Source organism: Chiroxiphia lanceolata, chromosome 6, assembly GCF_009829145.1.
Source record: "Chiroxiphia lanceolata isolate bChiLan1 chromosome 6, bChiLan1.pri, whole genome shotgun sequence".
Lineage (NCBI taxonomy): Eukaryota > Metazoa > Chordata > Aves > Passeriformes > Pipridae > Chiroxiphia > Chiroxiphia lanceolata.
Window position 1 is genome coordinate 7,280,728 of NC_045642.1, and position 21,287 is coordinate 7,302,014.

At 36.5% G+C, this 21,287-nt stretch overlaps 1 protein-coding gene across 1 annotated transcript in view; it reads right to left on the bottom strand.

Moving 5' to 3' along the window:
• LOC116788371 overlaps positions 1–21,287 on the bottom strand; it is a 57,301-nt gene extending 36,014 nt beyond the window's left edge. Inside the window, exons 1-6 of the mRNA XM_032691166.1 lie at positions 21,121–21,287; positions 20,370–20,454; positions 11,068–11,322; positions 10,801–10,976; positions 9,709–9,909; positions 908–1,037 (exon numbers count right to left, since the gene is read on the bottom strand). Coding sequence (XP_032547057.1) covers positions 908–1,037; positions 9,709–9,816 — 238 coding nt within the window. The 5' untranslated portion in view covers positions 9,817–9,909; positions 10,801–10,976; positions 11,068–11,322; positions 20,370–20,454; positions 21,121–21,287. The remainder of the gene's footprint in view (positions 1–907; positions 1,038–9,708; positions 9,910–10,800; positions 10,977–11,067; positions 11,323–20,369; positions 20,455–21,120) is intronic.

Here is a 21,287-nt window from a genome sequence, read left to right on the forward strand (position 1 = left end):
AGGACTTAATCTGATTAGGAGATGACAGCTCCATCCCATATCAATTTACAGAAGTCAGAAGTGGTTAGTTATATCAGTTTTCCTTGGTTATTACGTTCAATCTTGAATAAATGAGGGGGAAAGTCTGTCTGTGCTCCTCACATGCAGTCATTTAATTCACTATTCTTTCCTGGTAAATCTCATTCATAGCACCCCTTTGAAATATGAGCGGTGATGCCAATTACCACAGGCATGTTGGCTGAACGGAATAGAGTTCATTTGATTGGGGAAAAAGTCATCAGTGAAATCTCTTGTAACTCCTGTGTCCCTCACTATTTAATTCCTCTACTGTTTATTTTACATTTCCAAGGTAAGCACACATCCTTTCCTCCCACTCAGTTTCTCGTTAGTTCTCCACTGAGTCAGATCACTTGAAGAACATCCAAATTGATGAATGATGGTGTTGCCTTTTAAAAGCTAAAGAATCATAGAGTGAACAGCTTTTCTCATCTATAATCTTAGTCTAATCAGATGTTCAATCCAGTTGAGGACAACATAAATTTAGGAGTTTATAATCCAGCAGCCAAACTGATAAATTGCTTGCAGTAAGGACATTTTATTGTGCAAATGTCAATAAACTCAGAAATAAGCATTAAAGGAGAACAGAAAACTAAAATTAAAACCAGGCAGTTCATTGACTTAAGTCAAATTGTCATTTAAAACTGAGTTTGTTAAAAGAAAAGGGTATTATACAGAAATGTATTTGTCTTACTGATATTTTAAATTTAGCTGAAGTCCTGGCTTCAACAGGGTTTGGGTTTTACCTGTGGTGTACAGTTACATCCACTCTTTCTCAGTAACAGGCATTGGCCATCTGGCAAGAATTGGCAACTTGTTCAATTTTTGTGGGATACATCTGATTAATTACCTTCTCTGCTCATAAACAGTTTTCCTGAACAAACAAACAGAACTTCTGTCTCATCCCAGGGCTTGTGCACTGTCCGGTGCACAAACAGCTTTAGCAAGTTGTTGCACTCTGAGCTGGAAGGTGCAGTTATCTAGCAGAAAAAATAAAGAACACATGGAGTTAATCATTGCATGTCCTGCTGTAGCAACTTAAAGTCTTAACTTAAAATCTCTTAAGTGTTATAAACTAAAAAAAAAGTAGTCCTGGCGTATAATGACAGAACGGAGCACAGTAGTGATTTCCAGAGCAGATATATGTGACTCTTGACAATGTGGGTGACCCTGATGGCCCTGGCTTTGGATCTAGGCATTAAATGCAGTAATAACTCAGCCAGCATCAAAGCTGATACTTCATTCTGATGCATACATGAGCAATTGACCTTTGCTGCTGCAGTTTTGTTGTATTTTGAAACACTCACACTGCGAAGAGAGGGGCAAGGGTTCTCCCTCAAAAATCCTCAGAAGAAATAAACATAAGAAGTTCACCAATGCAGCAGTGTAAAAGACAGAGGTGGTCAAAATACCAGAAAAGATGACAAATTTTTGAATTGCCTCAATTTACAAGGGAGGTCCAGAGCTACAAATGCTTGTTCTTGTTCCACTTCATCGGTCACAGCACGTTCTGCTGGCCCAGGACAGATTTATCTCACAGGCTTGGCCAGCCAGGTCAGACTTACTTTCTGGCACAAGTCACCAACACTTCAGAACTGTAACTAGATGTCATCTACCAGGTGGAAAAAGCCTTGCTACTAGTTTGGTTTTTTTTTTTTTATTTACTGGTAGCAGGCAACTTCAATCTATCAAAGCCTTATTTTATGGATCATGTGGATCAATCTTGCCCTTAATATAAAATAATCCCAACATTTTAAAATTTTCTAACTATTTAAAATAAGATTTTGCTACTTAAGGGCCTCCTTAATTTCTAGTATAATATAAAATATCTTATTTTATATATTTGGTTAAATATAAGAATGAAAATGAATATGAATACACCAATATAGCTTGACTTAAAACTTCCTGAAGCAGGATGGAAAGGTGCAAGCCCTGGCATATATATGTTAAATTTAAAAAGCCATTAAGCTGCTTTGTAGAATTAGATGTCATAAGTGATAGAAAACCCTCACTTGACAAGCATATCTTTGCAAAGAGGAACAATTTCAGCTATAAGGAGAAATTTTACTGAAGACACCTTAATAAAAGGATGAGGGAGAACAGAAAGCTTGAAGGCTGCTGTAAAACTGACCAAGAAAGAAACAAGGTAGTGTTAGACACAGAAACACAGACAGAATGACCCTGAAAAACTATATTGGCAAGAGAGTTTTGCAATACTATCTAAACAAACTCGACCTCATAGTCTGTACCTTATAGTCCTTATGGTTCACTTCACCCTGGACTCCAGGGAACAGGACTGCATGATTTCTCTTTACAAACAAATACATTTTTATTACATTTATTGCAAAATAACTCTACATATGTGTCGTTTAATACATATAGTGCATTGTTCTTGATTCTTTTTCAGTACAGAACTATAGGCACTGTTGCTGTAAGCACTGCTCAGCAGTAATGAAAACACCCCTGACTTACCAACATGGTTTCCAGCACAAATCCAAAACACAGCCCCTATACCAGCTACTGTGGAAAAAGTAACTCTACCAGAGGCAACCAACATACCATGATAGTACTGAAGATATTTTTTTTTTTTTAATTGTTGTTTTGGAAATGACATGATTTTTCATTTTGGGTCACTGATAGGTTGTACACATTAAAGACATACCAGATGAACCCAAGCTAAGCAGACAACAATGAGAAAATCAGTTTTGACCATTTCTTCATTAATGATATGATAAACACATATAAAATTAAATAGATACGATAAATATAATATATAAGCAATTTAGAGAGTAGGTCTTTCTAAACAACACAGTTAGAAACTCCAGTTAAATCCTCAACAGCCTGACAGCACTACAGGAATCTGTGGAAATAATCTAATACAGAAATCAATCCTTGCCTCTCTGTGTTTTTTTTGCAGTGGGCTTTGAGATGCATAAGGTGCTCTGTCATACAGTGCACATCTTTTGGCAGTCAGATGGCTTTTTTAGCACCCCTACCTCTGCAATTATTTTTCCTGAGGCATCGGTTCCTTGGTTGGCTTTGTAAGCATTCAGATAAGCACAATTCCTTTGCCCCTGGTTGATCATACAGACATCTCTGTTTGGGTGATGGCAGTTTAAGTAAGAATGAAAAATTCCTTTGGAATTGCAAGGCTGAGCAATATGTCAAAGTGGCGAAAAATTCAAAGCATGAAACTATCGCAAATTTCTCTCAGGATTTTAGGTTTGGTAAATAAAAAAAGCAACCCATTTTAAATGCTTCAGTAGTGTCTTTATAAAAACCAAGGTACACAGGCTTTGGCTGACTTCCTGAGTGATACTTGATTCAGTTGATAAAGGAGTTGATTAGGGCCAACAGATGGTCCAAATATTGCTTACTTAAAATGAAGATATTTTACTTTTCATTTGTATTTCATCTTTACACATATTATACCAGAGAAAACAGCTATTCCTGCCTTAATGCTCAATTTAAAAATTGCTGTTTTTCCTGTACCTTCCATGTTCAGAATAAAAATATGCATTGTCCACAGTTTATGTTGTACAACATATGCTTAGATAATCTCTCCAGTCTGATCTTGAAGCATTACTTGTTATCTCCTGTGGGGCCTTATTTCATGATGTCAACACCATCAACAAACTGCATAACACGTCAACAAGCTACATGGTATTAAGGTTATTAGCACCAGTTGTTGGTTTGTTTTTTATAATCCATGTAATTTCAATACAGTTTTGAGGAAAATGTTTCCAAAGGCAGAATGAAAAGATCCTCTCCAGCCCTGCTGCAAGTATCCTACGTTAAGAGCTCTCTGCATGACCAGGTGCTGAAATATTGACTGCTTATCCATATGGATGAAGATCAGGTTTTCAATTCTGAGTACCTCTAAAGCAAACAGTGCCTCACTCCTTGCTCTTTTCATGTTTTGACAGTCGCCCTAAGGATTTATTAGCAGTGAAAGCACCAGGCCTGTTTTACTGTCCTGTATGAATGAATATTCATTCACGTGTCCACGTGACTGGTTTTTAATCTCTGTAAAGATCATAGTTCATGACTTCTGATCAGTCCAAATATATTTACACCTAAATCACCTATTCAAGTCTCTTGTTAAGGCCTTCACAATGCAATCCAGCAGCTGTTCAATTCACCTGATCAGTACCTCATTGGGGTCTTTAAAAATCAGTTTTTGAAAAGCTCTTGAATAACATGAAAAATCCTGTGTGAATCTTCAATGATGTAAAATGTGTATTGAAATACTTCTGTATATTTGCAATGAGTTTGATTTGTTCCTGAGTTTCTCAGTCCATCTGCCATGGGCTTTCACTACCACTGGATAGGGCTTCTTGTGTGAGCCAGTGTGACTCATTTAAAGGCTTTTATTCACCTCCCTGGGATGGAAATAATGTATTTCAGGTTATTGAGCCTGAAATACTAAAAAAGTGATTTGTGAGGCAAAACTAAAGAGAAGTATTCAGGAATATAAAGCTCTAGCAAATGCTGAGATATCATTATCTTCAGAACAAGTAAAAGGAACAAACAATCTATTAATCCAACTTGTATCTGAATCAGTCCAAGGGTTCATATGTACAAAAAGTTGTTAGATGTTCAAGCAAACACAGCCTATGTCATTGCCTTCCCATATTCTGTTTAACTTCTGTTTAACAAGCCTTTTCCCACTATTCAAAGACATATTTTTGGATAAGGGATTGCTTGAAAATAACCCCAATTTATTTTCTTTATGTTGCCTGTGTTTTCTAATACTATCCTAGGAGAGCACCTATTTCATGATGACTGTTCTGGTATGCAGTAATAGACACAGTTTTATTTAACCCTATTTTTTGAACTCCTGGGTTTTTACACACTGAGGTTTACCTACTACACTTCATTATTGAAGTGCCTTCCAGTTGCCTTATCTTTATGTGTTTACAAGGACTGCAATGAATTCTACCTTTGTTTTTACAAAACTCAAACATCATTCCCCATTTGTGAAAATATGTAATTTAACTTGCCTTCTGATAGTTTGTTTCTTCAAAGTAGGCAATGCTATTCTTCCAGTGCCTCAAAAGAGATCCCTTTTTGCCAAAAATCTGTGCAGGCAGAGTTTCATATGGCACAAAGGCTTTTCTAGGTAAAAAAATATACGTGCCCGAGTGCTAAATTGTGTGAAAAAATTTGAAATTGCAAAAATATTTACACCTCATAAAAGCTTGCAACAGAAATTCCTAACTATCCTCAGAAGAGTGCATTGCAGAATGCTTAATGACATCAACCTTGTAGCTTCCTCCTTCTGAGTTTTGTGGCACTTAGGTCAGTCAAAAAAGTATTATTTTCTAAATTAATACCTTCACCTTTTTTCCCACATATGCGTCATAAAACTCATACAGTACATCTATAGCTCCCATTTCATGTAATGATTGCATTAAAGATTCATATGGATTTGTACTAATCAGTCAGTATAACTGGAGCCATTATGGAAAATACCTTTTAAAAAGACAAAGAGTGAAAAAATAATCAAGTGTCCTCAGAAGTTCCAGAAATAACATCGATTAAAAAATATTTTAAAGTGAAAAAAAATGTATCTATTTAAAATACTTGCATTACATTTACTTTTCTAGCATTACACACTTCCATCAGGCAGTCAAGATGACATTACACCACCTTATTAACACTGCCTAAATGTAAATAAAAGGTTGAGTTATGACAGTTATATCACAGAATAAGATGACAATGAAGAAAATCATAATAATGTTTATTAATTATAAAAAATAATAATAATAAAGTAATAATCATAATCACCAGTAATACCAAAGCAGTAGGAGGTCACATTGCCAAATGGTCCCTGATGAAAAAACAGTAAGATGGGCAAAATTACTTCCTCTCTGGATGTTTAAAAAAAGCCTTTGTACTAAAAGTGAGCTGGGGATGCAAATATTGTCAAGTATGAACCATTACTGTTGTAAGATAAGGGAGGTGCACCATTGACATCTTGCAGAATTATAGAAGAAAATTTGGGTAGATAACCCTTGTGAGATTTTTACTGAAACGCACTTAAATTCAACTATTCAACTCAAATTCCAGAAAAGTGAATGTTTCTATCTAGTATAGTGAAAATCTCATTTCCTCACTAGGGTTTTATAGTTGTTTGGTTAATTACAGAAAGAAAAAAAAATTACTGTAATTCTCTGTGTAGAAAAAAACTTTATAGTTAGAAAAAAATATTTATTTTTTTTAAGATCAGGACTAGAACATAAGACTGCCTTTTGATATATGCCTTCAGTAATGTTTTCTGAAACAACTGAGGGGCCTCAAAAATGGATTTTGTTTAGGTCATGAATCTTAGTTTTTGAGATGAAGATGATCTTTGACGAATCAGAAATTACTTTGTGTAAGACCAGGAAACCCCAGAAATTATGAAACCTGCCTAGGAAGCTGAAGAGGGGACAACAGCGAGGATCTTTACCAAAGGAGAAAATGTTACCTTTTCTTTTGTACTCTCCATAAAACTGTTCAGCCATTTTGGTCTTCACCTGTCTGAAGGGGCTTAAAGGTGATTAGATCTTTTTCTGATATACATGAACCCAAACTGTTGTTATAAAGAGAACCTATGCATTTACCTCCCCCAAACCACTTTCTTGTCTGTCCATTTTGGCTATTCTGGTTATACCATATACAGCACACAGGCAAGTAGAGCCAGAAAATGAAAACTGGAGAATGTAATGTATATTCTGCCACCTGTTTGAGTTCCATATTGGCTATTTGTGCCTGTCTTACTGCATAGGAAAACTATACTGCAACCAATCCTTTAATATCTGTGTTCTTTAGGTTTTGAAGGTACCTTGCACTTCAGTGGATCAAATTTCACTTGTGATGTACACAGCAACCTTAATTCAAACACAATGCAGGGACTTGGTGTGTTAACAGCAACAACAAACTACTAAGACTGCTATCCTAACATTCTGTTAAACACACATAAGATGGAAACATACGGTGCAGTAATTCCCAATTGATTTTTCTTAACAGAATATTTGATATTATAATGCAAAGTAAACGTTTAAAAGCTGTCTTTATGAGAGGGGAGGTTAAAAGACCCACATTTACCAATCTACTCCTTTCAGTGACAGCAGTAAGTTATCTGCAGTAGTAAGATGGCAGCTTATAAATGTACAAACTTTTCTAGTACTATAAACGAGTTAAGTTATGGTTACAACTGCATGAAACTGAATGGCATGTCCAAATGAAAAAAAAAATCCATAATATCTCATAATTACTTTGTCAATAACAATTTAAAAAAAATCAGAGAAAAAGCAAAGGGTTCCAAAAAGCAAAGAACAGCCCTTATCCCAGGGAAACAAAGCCTGAAATCTTTGGCTTTTAGGGGCAGTTGGTGGGTCAGCCTGGGCACTCCATGGGCAGCTAGAGCTTTCTCTCCTGGCACCTTTGGTCTGGGAGGAATATTTGTCCGTCTGGAATTTTGGGAATGGGACTGGCGGTGTCAGCGCAGGGTTGAAAAAAGCAAACAACAGCCCTTATCCCAGGGAAACAAAGCCTGGAATCTTTTGGTTTGAGGGGTAGTTGTTGGGGAAGACTGGGCATTCCATGGGCAGCAAGAGCTTTCTGTCCTGGTATCTTTGGTCTGGGAAGAATCTTCATCCGTATGGAATTTTGGGAGTGGGACTGGCAGTGTCAGGGAAGGGCTGAAAAAAGCAAACCACAGCCTTATCCCAGGGAAAAAAGCCTGGAACCTTTGGCTTTCAGGTGCAGTTGGTGGGCCAGCCTGGGCACTGCATGGGCAGCAAGACCTTTCTGTAGTTTCTCTGTCATTTGACCCAAACTACTTTTTTGATATTTTGTACTGAATCACAATACTTTTACTTTAAAAATTCATGTAGTGATAATGTTATAAAACCAATAAAACAGAAGATTTAAAATACGTTGGAGAGACTAGGAATTAATTTTCCCTAAGTCTGCTTTTTTATCATTATGCTTTTCATGAAGAAAATATAAAATATTTAGCTACACAAATTGGTAGATTCTAAGATGTAACCATCATTATCATCCAAATTTGCATTACGTACAGTCAAAAGAAAAATTTTGGATCTTTTCTTTAGCACACAAATCCCAGGATCTGGTTAATTCTAGAATTTGTATTCTTAAACCATAACCTAGTCAGCTCGGGTAGGATGTTTTAAGAGAAAATCCTAGATAAGTCAACAAGTCCTTATCTTGAACTTACAGTCCTTCTTCAGTAACAAGATACACAAAACAGTCCTTCAAGCAACCAAGTCTCACACTATTAGTGCTAATACAAAGAATATAATCTGAAATTGTAAACAACATCAATACAGGAATTTGTGTCTAATTGAGCAATTAATTTTAGAATTATTTTTAATTCATAATTTCATACTGCACAATATTAAGGAGTCTCAAAACTTCTTTGGGGGAGTGAGAAAATTTGCATTTGAAACACAAGCAAAAACATCTTCTCTGCTACCAAAGGGGTGGAATAATACACTGCACATGTGCTTCTATTATCTGTACTATCAGTCTGTCATTAATACAGAGAATAACACTCAGAGCACACAGGGTGTTAAATTCAGAGTTTGAAAATTGCAGTGCTGGTTTTGTTTGAAGTAATCCCAAATAGGGTTTACATTCATCTTCTATAGCACATCAATGCCAGACAAACCATTCAATGTTCTCAAATTAAAAAGAGATATATTTCCCCACCAGTTTTTCAAGTGTTCCTATTCCTCTTTTTTTTTGCTTTTCTTTTCTAGTTTTCTCTCTTTTTTGAATTTATTTTTGATACAGTGGATCACTACTCTTTCCAACATCATAGCTTTGCACGAGATACATCTGCCTAACTTCTTTCCCCCCATCTATTAATTCTCCAGGCAGCATGCTAGCATTTGTGCCACTCATTAAAGTCAGCTGAAGTGTATACATTCTTAGCCCATCGATTCAGTTTTCCTAGCAAAAGCATAAAAAAAGAAGTGACACTGGCAGTTTTTGAAGGAAGGATGATATGTCAGGAATCCCTGCTGTTACTGGTTATACCCACAGAGTGATAACTACCAGGCAATCACCCCTTTATTATCACCTTCTATTGAACTTCATCATTTTTATGAGTGAGGTAAATGGTGTTGATTTTTGGAGGGTGAGAATTCAGCTGCAACAAGGTAACAGCCACCTAGGGATGGACAAAGCAGGAATGAACATTGGTTATGAACTGGAAGAAGAAACGAGGGAAAGGAAAGAAAGTGTCAACGAGATAGGCACGGATCTAATCACTGCGAGGCAGAAATAGGGTCAAAATATAACTTGGTGGAGATTTTTCAGAAGTTCAGGAGGAATTCAGGTGTGCAGTAGTCACTAAGCTTCAACAAAAATCACAGACAACAGCAAGATATTTGTTTTGGGGCATAAAAAGAGGATTGAAGATGGAAGGCACTGAAAACCAAGGTCACCAATAAAACAAGAAAGTGACATCCTTCTCACTGATTCACTCCTCAGGTCCTTGATATAATACAGTTTGTATCTTTTAAGGTGATGTTTTATTTCCTAAGTCCATATAATTAGGTTTCAACACGTGCATAGAAGTAACTTGCCCTTCAGCTTTCCTCAGTCCTGAGGTAGCATCCAACCTCCAGGTCCTACCTGTGTGCATCTCAGCAGGCTGTTCACGAACAGGCAGCAGAGAAACAGGAGCACAGGAGAAATCAGCCACCCTCCTTTTGTTCCAAAAACGAGGTAGGTGGTTTTCATCCCACTTTCACATTTAACCGTTCAAAGTCACTGAAGAAGTCACAGGGGCCTGATTATTGCTGTCCCACTCTTGGGAGCCTGTTATAATACAAACTACAGCACAGCTGGGCAGAAATATCATCAGTCTCTATGAAAACAGGTCATTATACATTTAAAACCAATGAGGAGGAAGAGATGAGCCCCCAAAAGGAACTGTTCTTCTTGTGCATAGCAGTTGTGTATTTAGCAATGATGGAAAAACTTAATTTCTGGTCCTGAGTTGCAGGACTGACATCCATCTAATAATTAATGATCTAAAAATATAACTGTGAATATAAGGTGAAAATCCATTAGAATTTTATATTTGTTGTATCTTTTAACTGATCTCAAAGATTTATTTCTTTTTTCTTACTCTTTCGATTGACTAGCATATAAAATGGATTCATGATTCCAATAGTCTTCTTTTTATTCCAATTATTCTAAAGGCATTAGGAGCAATCAATCTTTACATACTCACAGATGTATCAAGTAAGCAATAAAAATGATTAAGAGTAATATCATAAAAATTCTTCAGAAGCCTATTCTGAAATGTATATCATCTGGCATTCAATACTGATCAATTAATAATTTTTAAGTAGTCTGATATTTATTTAATATAACCTTTACACCAAATCTGATTTTCAATGGCATTTAATTAACCTGTGCAATGATGGCAGTTGTGTACATAGATTAAAAATTTGTAAAAGTAATGGTCAGTTAGGCAGTAACTAGCATAATTTGTACATACAATTACATTAATTATGCTTTCAAATTAGGCACGTCATTGCTCTGGACGATGTAGAATTCTGGCCTTGTAAGTGTATTCCCTTCAACTTTTCACAAACATTTCAAAATAATATTTTTACATAGTGCAACTCATTCTGGTCCAAAAAGAGCCTATTCAAATACATAAACAAACACACAAAAAAGAAGAGCTAACTGAAACTGTGAGAGTGTCTTTTTTACCTGCAGTGTCCACTATAGTCACTCCTTCAGTAGCATCGCAGGTTTTAGCTCCTCCTTCACACTTGTCCCCTGAACAATTGTTCTTTCACAGCCTGAGACACTTTCATGAGAAAGACTACTTTTACCACCTTAGTTCTTCTTCCTTAAACCCTTTTAACATACCAATCCTCTTCTGCCTGTTGGGAACAAGAAAGCATTCTTACATTTTTATTAATGTTGTTCATACGTTCCAGCATTTCTTTTAACACATATTTTTACTCACATTACCTGTAAGAGCAACCTGTTCCTCAAAAAGAGGCCACCAGAAAAACTGTGAGTATAGGGGTTGGACTTGATGATCTTTTGCAGCCTAAATGATCCTACAATCCCATAACATGATGGAAGCTTGCCTTGCTAAACACAAACTGTCTCCACAGTGTAATTGCAGGAGCAATTCTGCAGTGATACAGTTCATGCAACACACACAGTTGTGACCAGCTCAAAATTAAGTGTTTTGGTAATGACAGCCATAGAGCATTGTCTCTGAAAAACAAAAGATTTGATATGAAAAAAAAAGGATGTTGAATCCTACAGAAGAAAAAAGAAAGAGCATGTGGCTCTGTTTTTGAGAGAATAAGAATCAAAAGGGTTTTAAGAAAGTAAAAATGTTTTAATTATTTTAGTTAATTAATTAATGAGTATTAAAAAGGTGAACTTGAGTTTTCTTTCAATTTTAGTTTTTGCAAAGTGGTTAAACAAGCTGAGATATAACGAAAAGTTGGTGCATCAGAAATATATAAAAGAACTTGAAAATATAGTCCTGGGTATATAAATCTTCAACATTGTGGATTAGTTTTGATTTACAGGAGATGCAAAGGGAATGCTGCTGTTAGAGTTGGATACCCTTCTGCATTCACAAAAACTACTTTGAATTTCTCTTGTTACTGCAGAAAGATGGAGTTTTTCTCTTCGTGGGTTCACTGACTAATTGAATGCATCTTCTGTCATGCTGCTGCTGTGGATTTCATCTCTTAAGGGAAAAAAATAGAGAAAAAAAGTATTAAACTGAACAGCAATCTATAAAACTATTGGCATTTCGAGCGTGTTCAGCGTGTCTCTGATTAAAGGCAAATGGTGCACACAAGCTGGTGTTTTCCCTCTGTTTTTGAAGGACATAATGTCTGGGTTCATTATAATAATGCTAATCTGAGCCTCTATGGCAGCATGCTACTTTTATTTGATGATACTGTGACCCTAAGAGCATTCCTCATGTTGGGAAAGCTTTAAAGCAAAGAGCACTTCCCATATCTGTCCAACAGTCCACTATCAAATGACGATGATTCATTTGCAAGAAGGGAAGAAAGTTCCTTGAGATCAGTCTTGAAAGCAATCTGTCATCAGAGCAGCACATTAGCTTTCTTCAAATTCATTTGTGAGATTCCTCACAGGAAATAGTGGCTAATAAAGTAAGGAAATGACAGAAGAATATTGAGGACCTATTAAAGCATTAAAACCAATTATTTCCCAAACACAATATAAAGGACAGCCATCTGTAATGTCACATTAATTTTCTAAGCAATACTAGAAAGAGTTTGTGTTCATAACACTGGGGCTTTAAAACACAAGGCAAAGTAACACTTTAGATTGTCATACCCCTTGCACAGCTGGTGTGGTTGCTACAGCCTGGTGACTTTTCCACTAATGTAACATCCAGGTCAGAATCCCACACTCCCAAAAACAGAGCCTGGGTTGTACTGCTCTCTCTGAACTCAAACCACCGGGTTGCACTTTTTTTAAATCTTGCAGGGAGCTTTGAGATCTGAACGAGCAGCTGAATTTCAGGTCGATAAAATGTTCTGTGGACTTAAAATATTGATTGCTGCATACAAATATTAGTCTTCAGAGTTTCTACTTTTTACCCAAACTTCCTATGAGAACTAAATTAGAAAAGTAGGTTTAATGCATACTTGTGGACAAGGAGGTGGAATAGGAAAGTTGTATTTAAAAAGAAAAACAGAAAAAACAAAGGAAGGGGAACTAGACAGAAAAATATTCCAAAGGAAGAATAAAGATATTGTTGTCTTGAGATTTTTAGCAGTTCATAATCTCAAATGATTCTTCATTCTTGTCCTTTGGGAATCCATGCTATCATCAATTTTATCAACATTTTCTGGCTAGGAGTATTTCTGTATTAAAAAGCAAGAATTTGCTTTATGTTTTGACTTGGCATGTGAATTGCTTAAAAGATAAAACAGAAAAGGTATAACTATATCTTTTGCAGAGTGGTGAAATATATGTTCTGCAGTCAGTTCTTAACCTAAGGATTAATTTAAATATATATATTTATATTTATAGGTATATGTGTGTGTGTATACATTTTTTTTCCCCTCTAGTATTAATACATTAACACATGAATATTCTTTCCTAGGAACAAGAGCCCAAGCCTCTTTTTCAGCAAGTAGCTAAATTAGCCTCTTCACCTTCCACAGACCTGTGTGCTGCATCTTTTTAAGCAGGTAAAATCCTTTATGTTAACAATGTTCCTTGGGGAGCATCTTTTCCCTCGTACTCTTTCACATCATATCATCATCTGGGCTGAAAGGCCACGCAGTAATTAAATCAGATTGTGACCTTAGCAGGGATAGCCTTTAGGATGTTTTTATATTTAAATTCTGGATGTGTAAAAGAGGGGTTTTTTTACGGTGTAATCTGCTCCTAAAACTAACATTTATCCATAAGTGATACAAGCACTGAGTTTCTGAAAAACTATTTCTATGCTGGGTTTCAATAACTGTCAATATACGATTTAAAGTTGTTTTAGAGAGAGATACAGTATCTAACTCTCCTAACAGACAAGAAAATATCGCCATCTCTTGCTCCATGCAGTAAGTGCAGCTGCTTTCTACAGTCTCTGCTCAGCTGATTTCCATCACCCTCTGCACACCTCTGCTGTTACAAGAATTCCAGCGTTTTCCAGAAAAAGCTGGACTCACACTAGAGAAGCTTAATTTCAATGAACTTGCGTGGTAAAACATTGAAAAAAGAGTAAAGGTTTTATTTTGCAATAATAGAGTTTCTTAATGATTTGTGGAATTATATCATTGAACAAAGGAGGATTTCTAAAATTGTTAGAGATTAAGTTGGGGTGGCTGCTGAGAAACAAAAAATCCTTGATTTACCTTGATGCAATGGCCTGAGGTGACTGCTGTGGAAATAGTTTAGAATTTGCAATACAGAAGAACATGGAAAGGATTACAGTCTTAGTCTCCTTCTGAATTTCTAATACATACTATCTAAGAAAGGCTATTATATTTTTATGCTTCTTTTTCTTTTTTTTCCCCACACAGATGCTTAGTGCCACAGTTTAATCTTTTAGTGGGTAAAAAAACCCAACAAAACAAAAAATTCCATGCAAATCACAAATCCTTTAACTCCAAATAAGATGGATGGTGCCTACACTTAATTTATTCCTAATTTAGCTTGCACACTTCTAATTTCTCAGGTCAGGTTGTGTTCTTGTTTTACCAAAAAAAGTCACACACAAGTAGTGTGCGGTACAGAAGGCTAAAGAAATTTGGTTGCATTTAGGAAGACTGTGGGTCTTTCAAACTTAACCATCTGCATTTGAAACTTTGTATTTGAATTCTTACAGACATGCATCTGATGGGAATGAGATGCAGCAAACTAGTATTCACAAGAAGCAGAAAGCAAAAATCTGTGATCAGCGCAAATTTAACCTGTTCTCTCAAAAGCACTTCTTACTTTTCTTTTGGTTCTAACTTTTTGAATAAACATCTCCTGCTTTAACTTCCCCATCCTTATCCTTACCCTTCCTGTTCTTTCTCAATCTTCTAATAATTCCCAATTCCAAATCATACCTTATTTCATTCTCTCTAGTTTTGATCTATAACTACTTGAAAAACCTTCTGGAAATTACAAGTAGTCCAACAGTGATGCCAGCTTGGTCTCGTTACTTTTTGTCCATAACGTGCCATTTCCAAAAGGCATGAGCAAAATTCCTTGTTTAATTTACAAATATGGGCAGCACAGTCTCATCACTGTGTCCACAAGGCTTTGACTCCCAAAGGCTGAATTTCTAGATGCTCATTTACAAACAGCAAAAATGGGCTTCCTGTTGTGCTTTGTCCACTGGGCTCTGAATCACTGCAGTAACAATAGGGAGACTGGCCTCAGTAGGATAAATCCAGTTTTTGTGTATAGTACAGCCACTGTAGAATACCATGATAACATGTAACCAATATTTATCTAACCTTAAAGTATTTTATATATCTTTTCTTCTTATGCTAAAATTCGTGGGTCACAGCTGCTAGTATGGAGTTCCAGACTACTTACAAATGAACTTGTATTATAGTGTAAAAATCAGTATGAGTCTTACTTGTTAAAGGCACTTAGATACTTTTGAGCATTTATCCCAACTTTATATTCTCCAGAATGCTTTCTGAACTTTTAAGGTGTGGTTATGACAGTACCTTTTTTACTCTATCTCAAACCTCAGACCTGAAGACTGACTCTGACACAGATACTCCAGGATTATTCTAGGTGTACATTGTGAAATCTGTATCTGTTTCACCCACCCCTCTGAAGTATTTTCATCCTAAGTTTTTGTTGTGCCTCTGCTTTGTTGACATTCCTACCTTCTCTCTTATTTACATTATGGGAGTTACACATATATTTCAAAGAAGGTGACTTTTATGCTATGCATAGCTTTCCACCATGGTCTGAACACTGTTTTTCAAATTGCAGAGGAACATTTCTGAAACAAATGCTCATTTTACCATCAGTGTAAAGAAGAAACAGACATGTAACATAAGATAGCACATCAGAGTCCTGATCAGTGACAAGTGCTGCCCCTCAGGGGTCTGCTTTGGGACAACTATTTAATATCTGCATTAATGACACAGACAGAGGGATCTAGTGCACACTCAGAAAATTAGGAGGTGACACCAAGCTAAGTGGTGCTGTTGACACTCCTGAAGGATAGGATCCCATCCAGAGGGACCTGGACAAGCTCAAGAAATGGCCCATGGGAATCTCATGAGGTTTAATAAAACCAAGTGCAAGGTGCTGCACCTGGGTCAGGGCAGTCCTCAGCATCCATCCAGGCTGGGGGATGAACAGATCAAGAGCAGCCCTGGGGAGAGGGACTTGGGGGTGCTGGTGGATGAGAGGCTGGACATGAGCCAGCCATGTGTGCTCATAGCCCAGAAAGTCAACCCTGTCCTGGGCTGCATCCAAAGCAGGGTGGGCAGCAGGTGAGGGAGGGGATTCTTCCCCTCTGCTCTGCTCTGGTGAGACCCCACCTGCAGTGCTGCATCCAGCTCTGGGGTCCCCAGCACAGGAAGGACACTGATCCATTGGAGAGAGTCCAGAGGAGGCCACCAAGATGATTAGAGGGATGGAGAATCTATGAGGAAACACTGAGAGAATTGGGATTATTCAGCCTGAAGAAGAGAAGGCTGTGGAGTGATCTAATTGTGGCCTTCCAGTAGCTGAAGGGACCCTACAAGAAAGATGGAGAGGGACTTTTTACAAGGGTATGAAGTGACAGGACAAGGGGGAATGGATTCAAACTAAAAGAAGGTACATTAAGACTAGATATTATGAAGAAATTCTTGACTGTGAGGGTGGTGAGGCACCAGCACAGCTTGCCCAGCAAAGTTATGGATGCCCCATTCCTGGAAGTGTTCAGGATGGAGCCCTGAACAACCTGGCCTAGTGAAAGGTATCTCTGTCCATGGTAGGGTTTGGAACTAGATGATCTTTCAGGTCCCTTCCAACCCAGGCCATTCTATGATTCTGTGATTCTATGATTTGTACCATAGCTGAGTAGAAGTCAATCTTCTGGTTTTCTGCTTTTATCAGTATACGAATGGGTTTTCTCAGAAAATATGAGAGTGTTAAAAGCACTAAAAATTCCTTTTAGTAGTTATTTTTCTTGCTTAGATGTTAAAAAATGCAGACTTTCCTTATTCAGAAAACTTACTTTTCTACAGTGAAGAAGACCATGTTATTTGTGCTAAAATGTAAGATACATTTTTCTTCAGCTCATCAGTAAAATTGCATCATTTATTTGCAGTTTTGTCACCCCTGAATGTAATGATTTATTGTCTTAAAAGCAAGGCACAAAGAATATTACTGTCTGCTTATTAATTTAATATGGATACTGTTTATGACTTAACCTTTCAGTTCCTGCAAGGTTTTAGCTTGGTAACTAGTCAGTAATGTCACATGAAGTGGGAACTCATCCAAGTGCTGCTGTGGACACTAAATAAATTGTTTGAGGAAAATGACCCAAGTTAAAACACGTAAATACAAAACCCCTTGCACACAGGCAACCAAAAATGAAAATAAAATAAAAAAAAAAAATAAAAAAACTCCCATGGTAGGAAAATTTCACTATTCTAGTTTAGATAATAGATCTAGAACGGTTGGACCACTAAAAAATAATTGGAAGTGGGTGATGCCAGAGCAATAGGGGAGGGAGCCCAACTATATCCTTATGTCTTGATCCTGCTCATATTCTGTGAAAATTTTTTTTCCCTTGACATGTAGGTGGATCCCGTGCCTGAAGCAAATGTTAAGGTAACACAAGAGATATGGAGGACTACTTTAAGTAACCTTCTAAAAAAGAAAATTCATCAGCTTAACAAAGAAAATGACAACAAAGTCAAATGACTCCAGAATCCTTCAAAGCCAGAGGTGCAGAAGCTAGAACAATTCATTAATGCTCCATGCAGGAAGATCTGAATTATTTTAAGAGCACTGTATTTGCATTTTAGATATAGCAGAATGAACTAATTATGAAATGTATGCATCAAAGATTTCAATTTCAGGCTTGACTTTACTTTGGAGATTAATTTTTTACTTTATCATTTTTGCAGGCAGTTCAATGGACAGCCTTATTTGAATGTTACTCATTGTTCAGTGATGTATGAAGTGTATTTAATCAATGTGAAGGAAGTAATATTAAACTATTATCAGAAGCATCAAATGTTCCAAAAAATCTCAAAAGGAAGGTCAAAAGGTAACATCTCCGCTAACAATATGAGAAACAATATATTTAACTTATTCAATGCATACAAGTTTTTCATGGCATATACATTATCCTTTTTGCACATAAAATGAAGTGTAAAATGTGGGGGTTTATCCCCTTGATTAAAAATACCATATGTAGAGCGGATCAAATAAGTTTTCAATGTTTAGTAAAAGATACTTAAATATTTAAGAGTTGATGTAAAAACCTTTGACAGAAAGTTTTTGTGCTCATCATTAAATCACTTGTCACTGTGGTATTTGCTACAGAATAAGGTAATTGCCAATAAGGGCAGTTATTTCAATAACTCCCATGTTTCTGCAAGTACTGCAAACACCTCTTCATTAAGAATCAATTATAAGATCCTTAATAAAACCATCCCATGAGCGCATAACTTATAATTTTTAATCTTTTCAGGGCCACCAACACTGCAGACTTACCCTCAGTGGGTTAGGTTAGTGTGGAAGGCACACTGGGCCAGCTGCCTAAAGAGGAAAAAGTTGCTGCCCAAAGGAACCAGAGCTATGACAATGAGAACACTTCTGTAACAAACTTGGACTGGAAATATTTATTTTCCATACTCACTCCCTCAAACTCATGGATCATATAAACAATAATGGAGTAAGACACATTAAAAAAAAAAAAAATACTTCCACTTTCTACGTCAAGGAAGGCATCAGCTCCAGTTCAGAAATCCAGAAGTTACTTCTGAAATGAGCAGAAGGGATTTGAAGGAAGAGATTATGTGAATGCAAGCCAGTGACAAGGTAAGATATGCTCAAAGGGCAATTTTCAATGTCTGTTTGAATCAAGAAATGAATTCATCAAATACTAAAAAAAGTGGTGACTTCTGCACTGTGGCTTTTGGAGTAAGCCACTGATTAAATTATGGATAACTGATTTTTTTCTAGTTTAAGATGTACTCAAAGTTAATTGTGTTCAAAGAAATTAATTTTATACCACTACTAAAATGAATTACTGACTCCTTATTGTCTTTTTACCACATTTGGGATATCTCTTCCAGTAACAGCTGATAGCTTTGCTTTTGTCTCTCCCTCCATTACATCAAACTTGCATTTTCACAGGCATAAGGCAGTAAGACTTCTTGACTGGGGACTTCTGTAGGGAATGGGCTATTAAGAATGAGCAGTACTTCAAGTGGCTTTCAGTGAGAGAGCAAAACATTACTTTAATTTGATAGATTTGCTTCAACAGACCTTCTCAATTTCTGCTTTGGTTTATTATCATCTTGCAGAGACGCGTATATTTAAAATTAACCTCACACAAGTATATTGTAAATGTTTATAGAGAGCAGTGACATCCCATACACAAAAACACACAGGCTGACAAAGGAAAACATTTCAAGCTTCTCGACCTTGGAAGCAATGAACATGCAAGACCATCTGAAGCTTCAAAATAAGTATTCCACAGGATCTGTTGCATCTTATGTATGACCTTCGTTCTGCAAGCACAGCAAATGCCTTTGAAACATCACTACCATTGTGATGGTTCCCTTGGCTTGCAGAAATCAAGCATAACTAAGTCTTTTCAGGATTAGGATTTTACTGGCTTGCAGAACACTTTGCCTTCTAATTTTATGAGCGGAGGAGACTGTACAACATCCCTGCTGGAAAGCACTATTAGAAATGCATCCGGCTATTTTAAGCAGTTTTTGATGTGACTGGCATTTCCCCCCTCCTTCAATGACTGTTGAGCATACATAAATTATTGCTGTCCCCTTTCCTTTCTCTCATGTGATTTTTTTTAATCTCTATTTCAATAGATGTGAAGGCTACTAAAACTACACAGCCTGACGTTAACAGTCACTTACTGGAGCAGACAACTTTTGATTCAATTCCTGATTAATTATTTTGTTGAGCAAGGTTAATCTATCACATTTGCATCTAATACAGTTGTAAAATTTTGCCATTTAAAGTCCAGTTTTGTCACCCTAAAACGCTTCAAGTTGTAATTACTGATTGCTAATTGCAACAAAAACGTCAATGGGACTAAGAATGGAGCTATATTCTTCAGGCAATAAAACCACTGTTGCTGTAATTTAAGATTACTGGGCGTATTGCAAAAAAATCCATATAAAGTTCGGGTATGAAAGGATATCAGTGGGCTAAGTTCATACTCTGCCAAAAATGTCTCTTTTTGTTGACTTTATCGGATTTACAGGTGAACATTGATGAAATAAACAATGGAAAAAAGATTCTCTAAAAAGCTAAATACTCAGTATCATGATGTCATGGAAATAAGTCTCTGAAGACTTGGTGTTTCAGCATTAGAGGTCAACAGAGCAAATTCTAAAGCTTCATTTTATTTCCTGTGATTTTTCATTATCAAAGAATACTTTGATTTATTCTTTTTCAAATGGCAACCTCCACACAAAATGTCTGCACAGCAAATTAAACTTACTCTGCTTTGTTAGATTTAGCATAAATGAAACAAATTACCATAAATTCTATTTCTCGTGATGCATTTACCTCATTAAATTCTCCATTTGGAAGTATGGACACAACATGCATATTACCTTGTTCCACAAGGGATTCTCTGCTTTGGAATGTGTCCACTGGCCAGGTTTCATTGTCCCTTCATGCTTCTTCTCTCATATCCATCTGAAAATATAGTTAAGTGTTAGAAAATGACAATGGAAGATGATTATTAAGCAGATAAGAACATAACCTGAACAACAATCAGGTGGAATAACACCCTGATTCTGCAGCTGATCACCTGAACATGAACTTACTTGCAAAAACATGTGTCACATTTTGATCTAGGTCTACCCTTCAAGCTTTGATCTTTGAGCTGCACTTAAGTAGCTACTTGACTTTACAGCCCACTGAGATGGGAAAATACACAACACATTAAAATAAATGTTCTTGTGTTGCAGAGGAAATGTGAAAGTAAGTGTTAAATAGTAAATATTAAAATGTATGGTAGATAAAATGATAACTGGTATGTGTTATCAGCTAGAAGTACCACAGCTTAAAAATACCACAATGTACTTGAGCTACAGTACCTATTTTAAAAAGCCCCCTCTTTCTTAGATACACAAATATAGAAATGATACCTTCATAAAAGTATACCCAATTCCACGTATGTGCCTAGATTTATATTTGATTTATTACTTATATGATTTAACAGATTGTTCTGTCAGTGTTGTCTTATCATGTGAGCTATACTGACCATCTACAGGCAGATTCAGTAGATTAAACTTTTGCTTCAGGTTCTTTGCTATATAGATCTCAGGCTGATGAAAGTTCATTGAATGTTAGATGTACCTCAGTTACTCATCCTGGATCACTTTGAAAGCCCTGGAATCAAAGCTGAAGTTGAGGCATATTTTTCTTTGAGATATGTATTTCTTATTAATAGAGAAGGTTCCTTGTCTTCCGTAAGTTTTACTGAAATTCTACAGGTTTGAAGAGTCCAGCTTTTCTTCACTGAA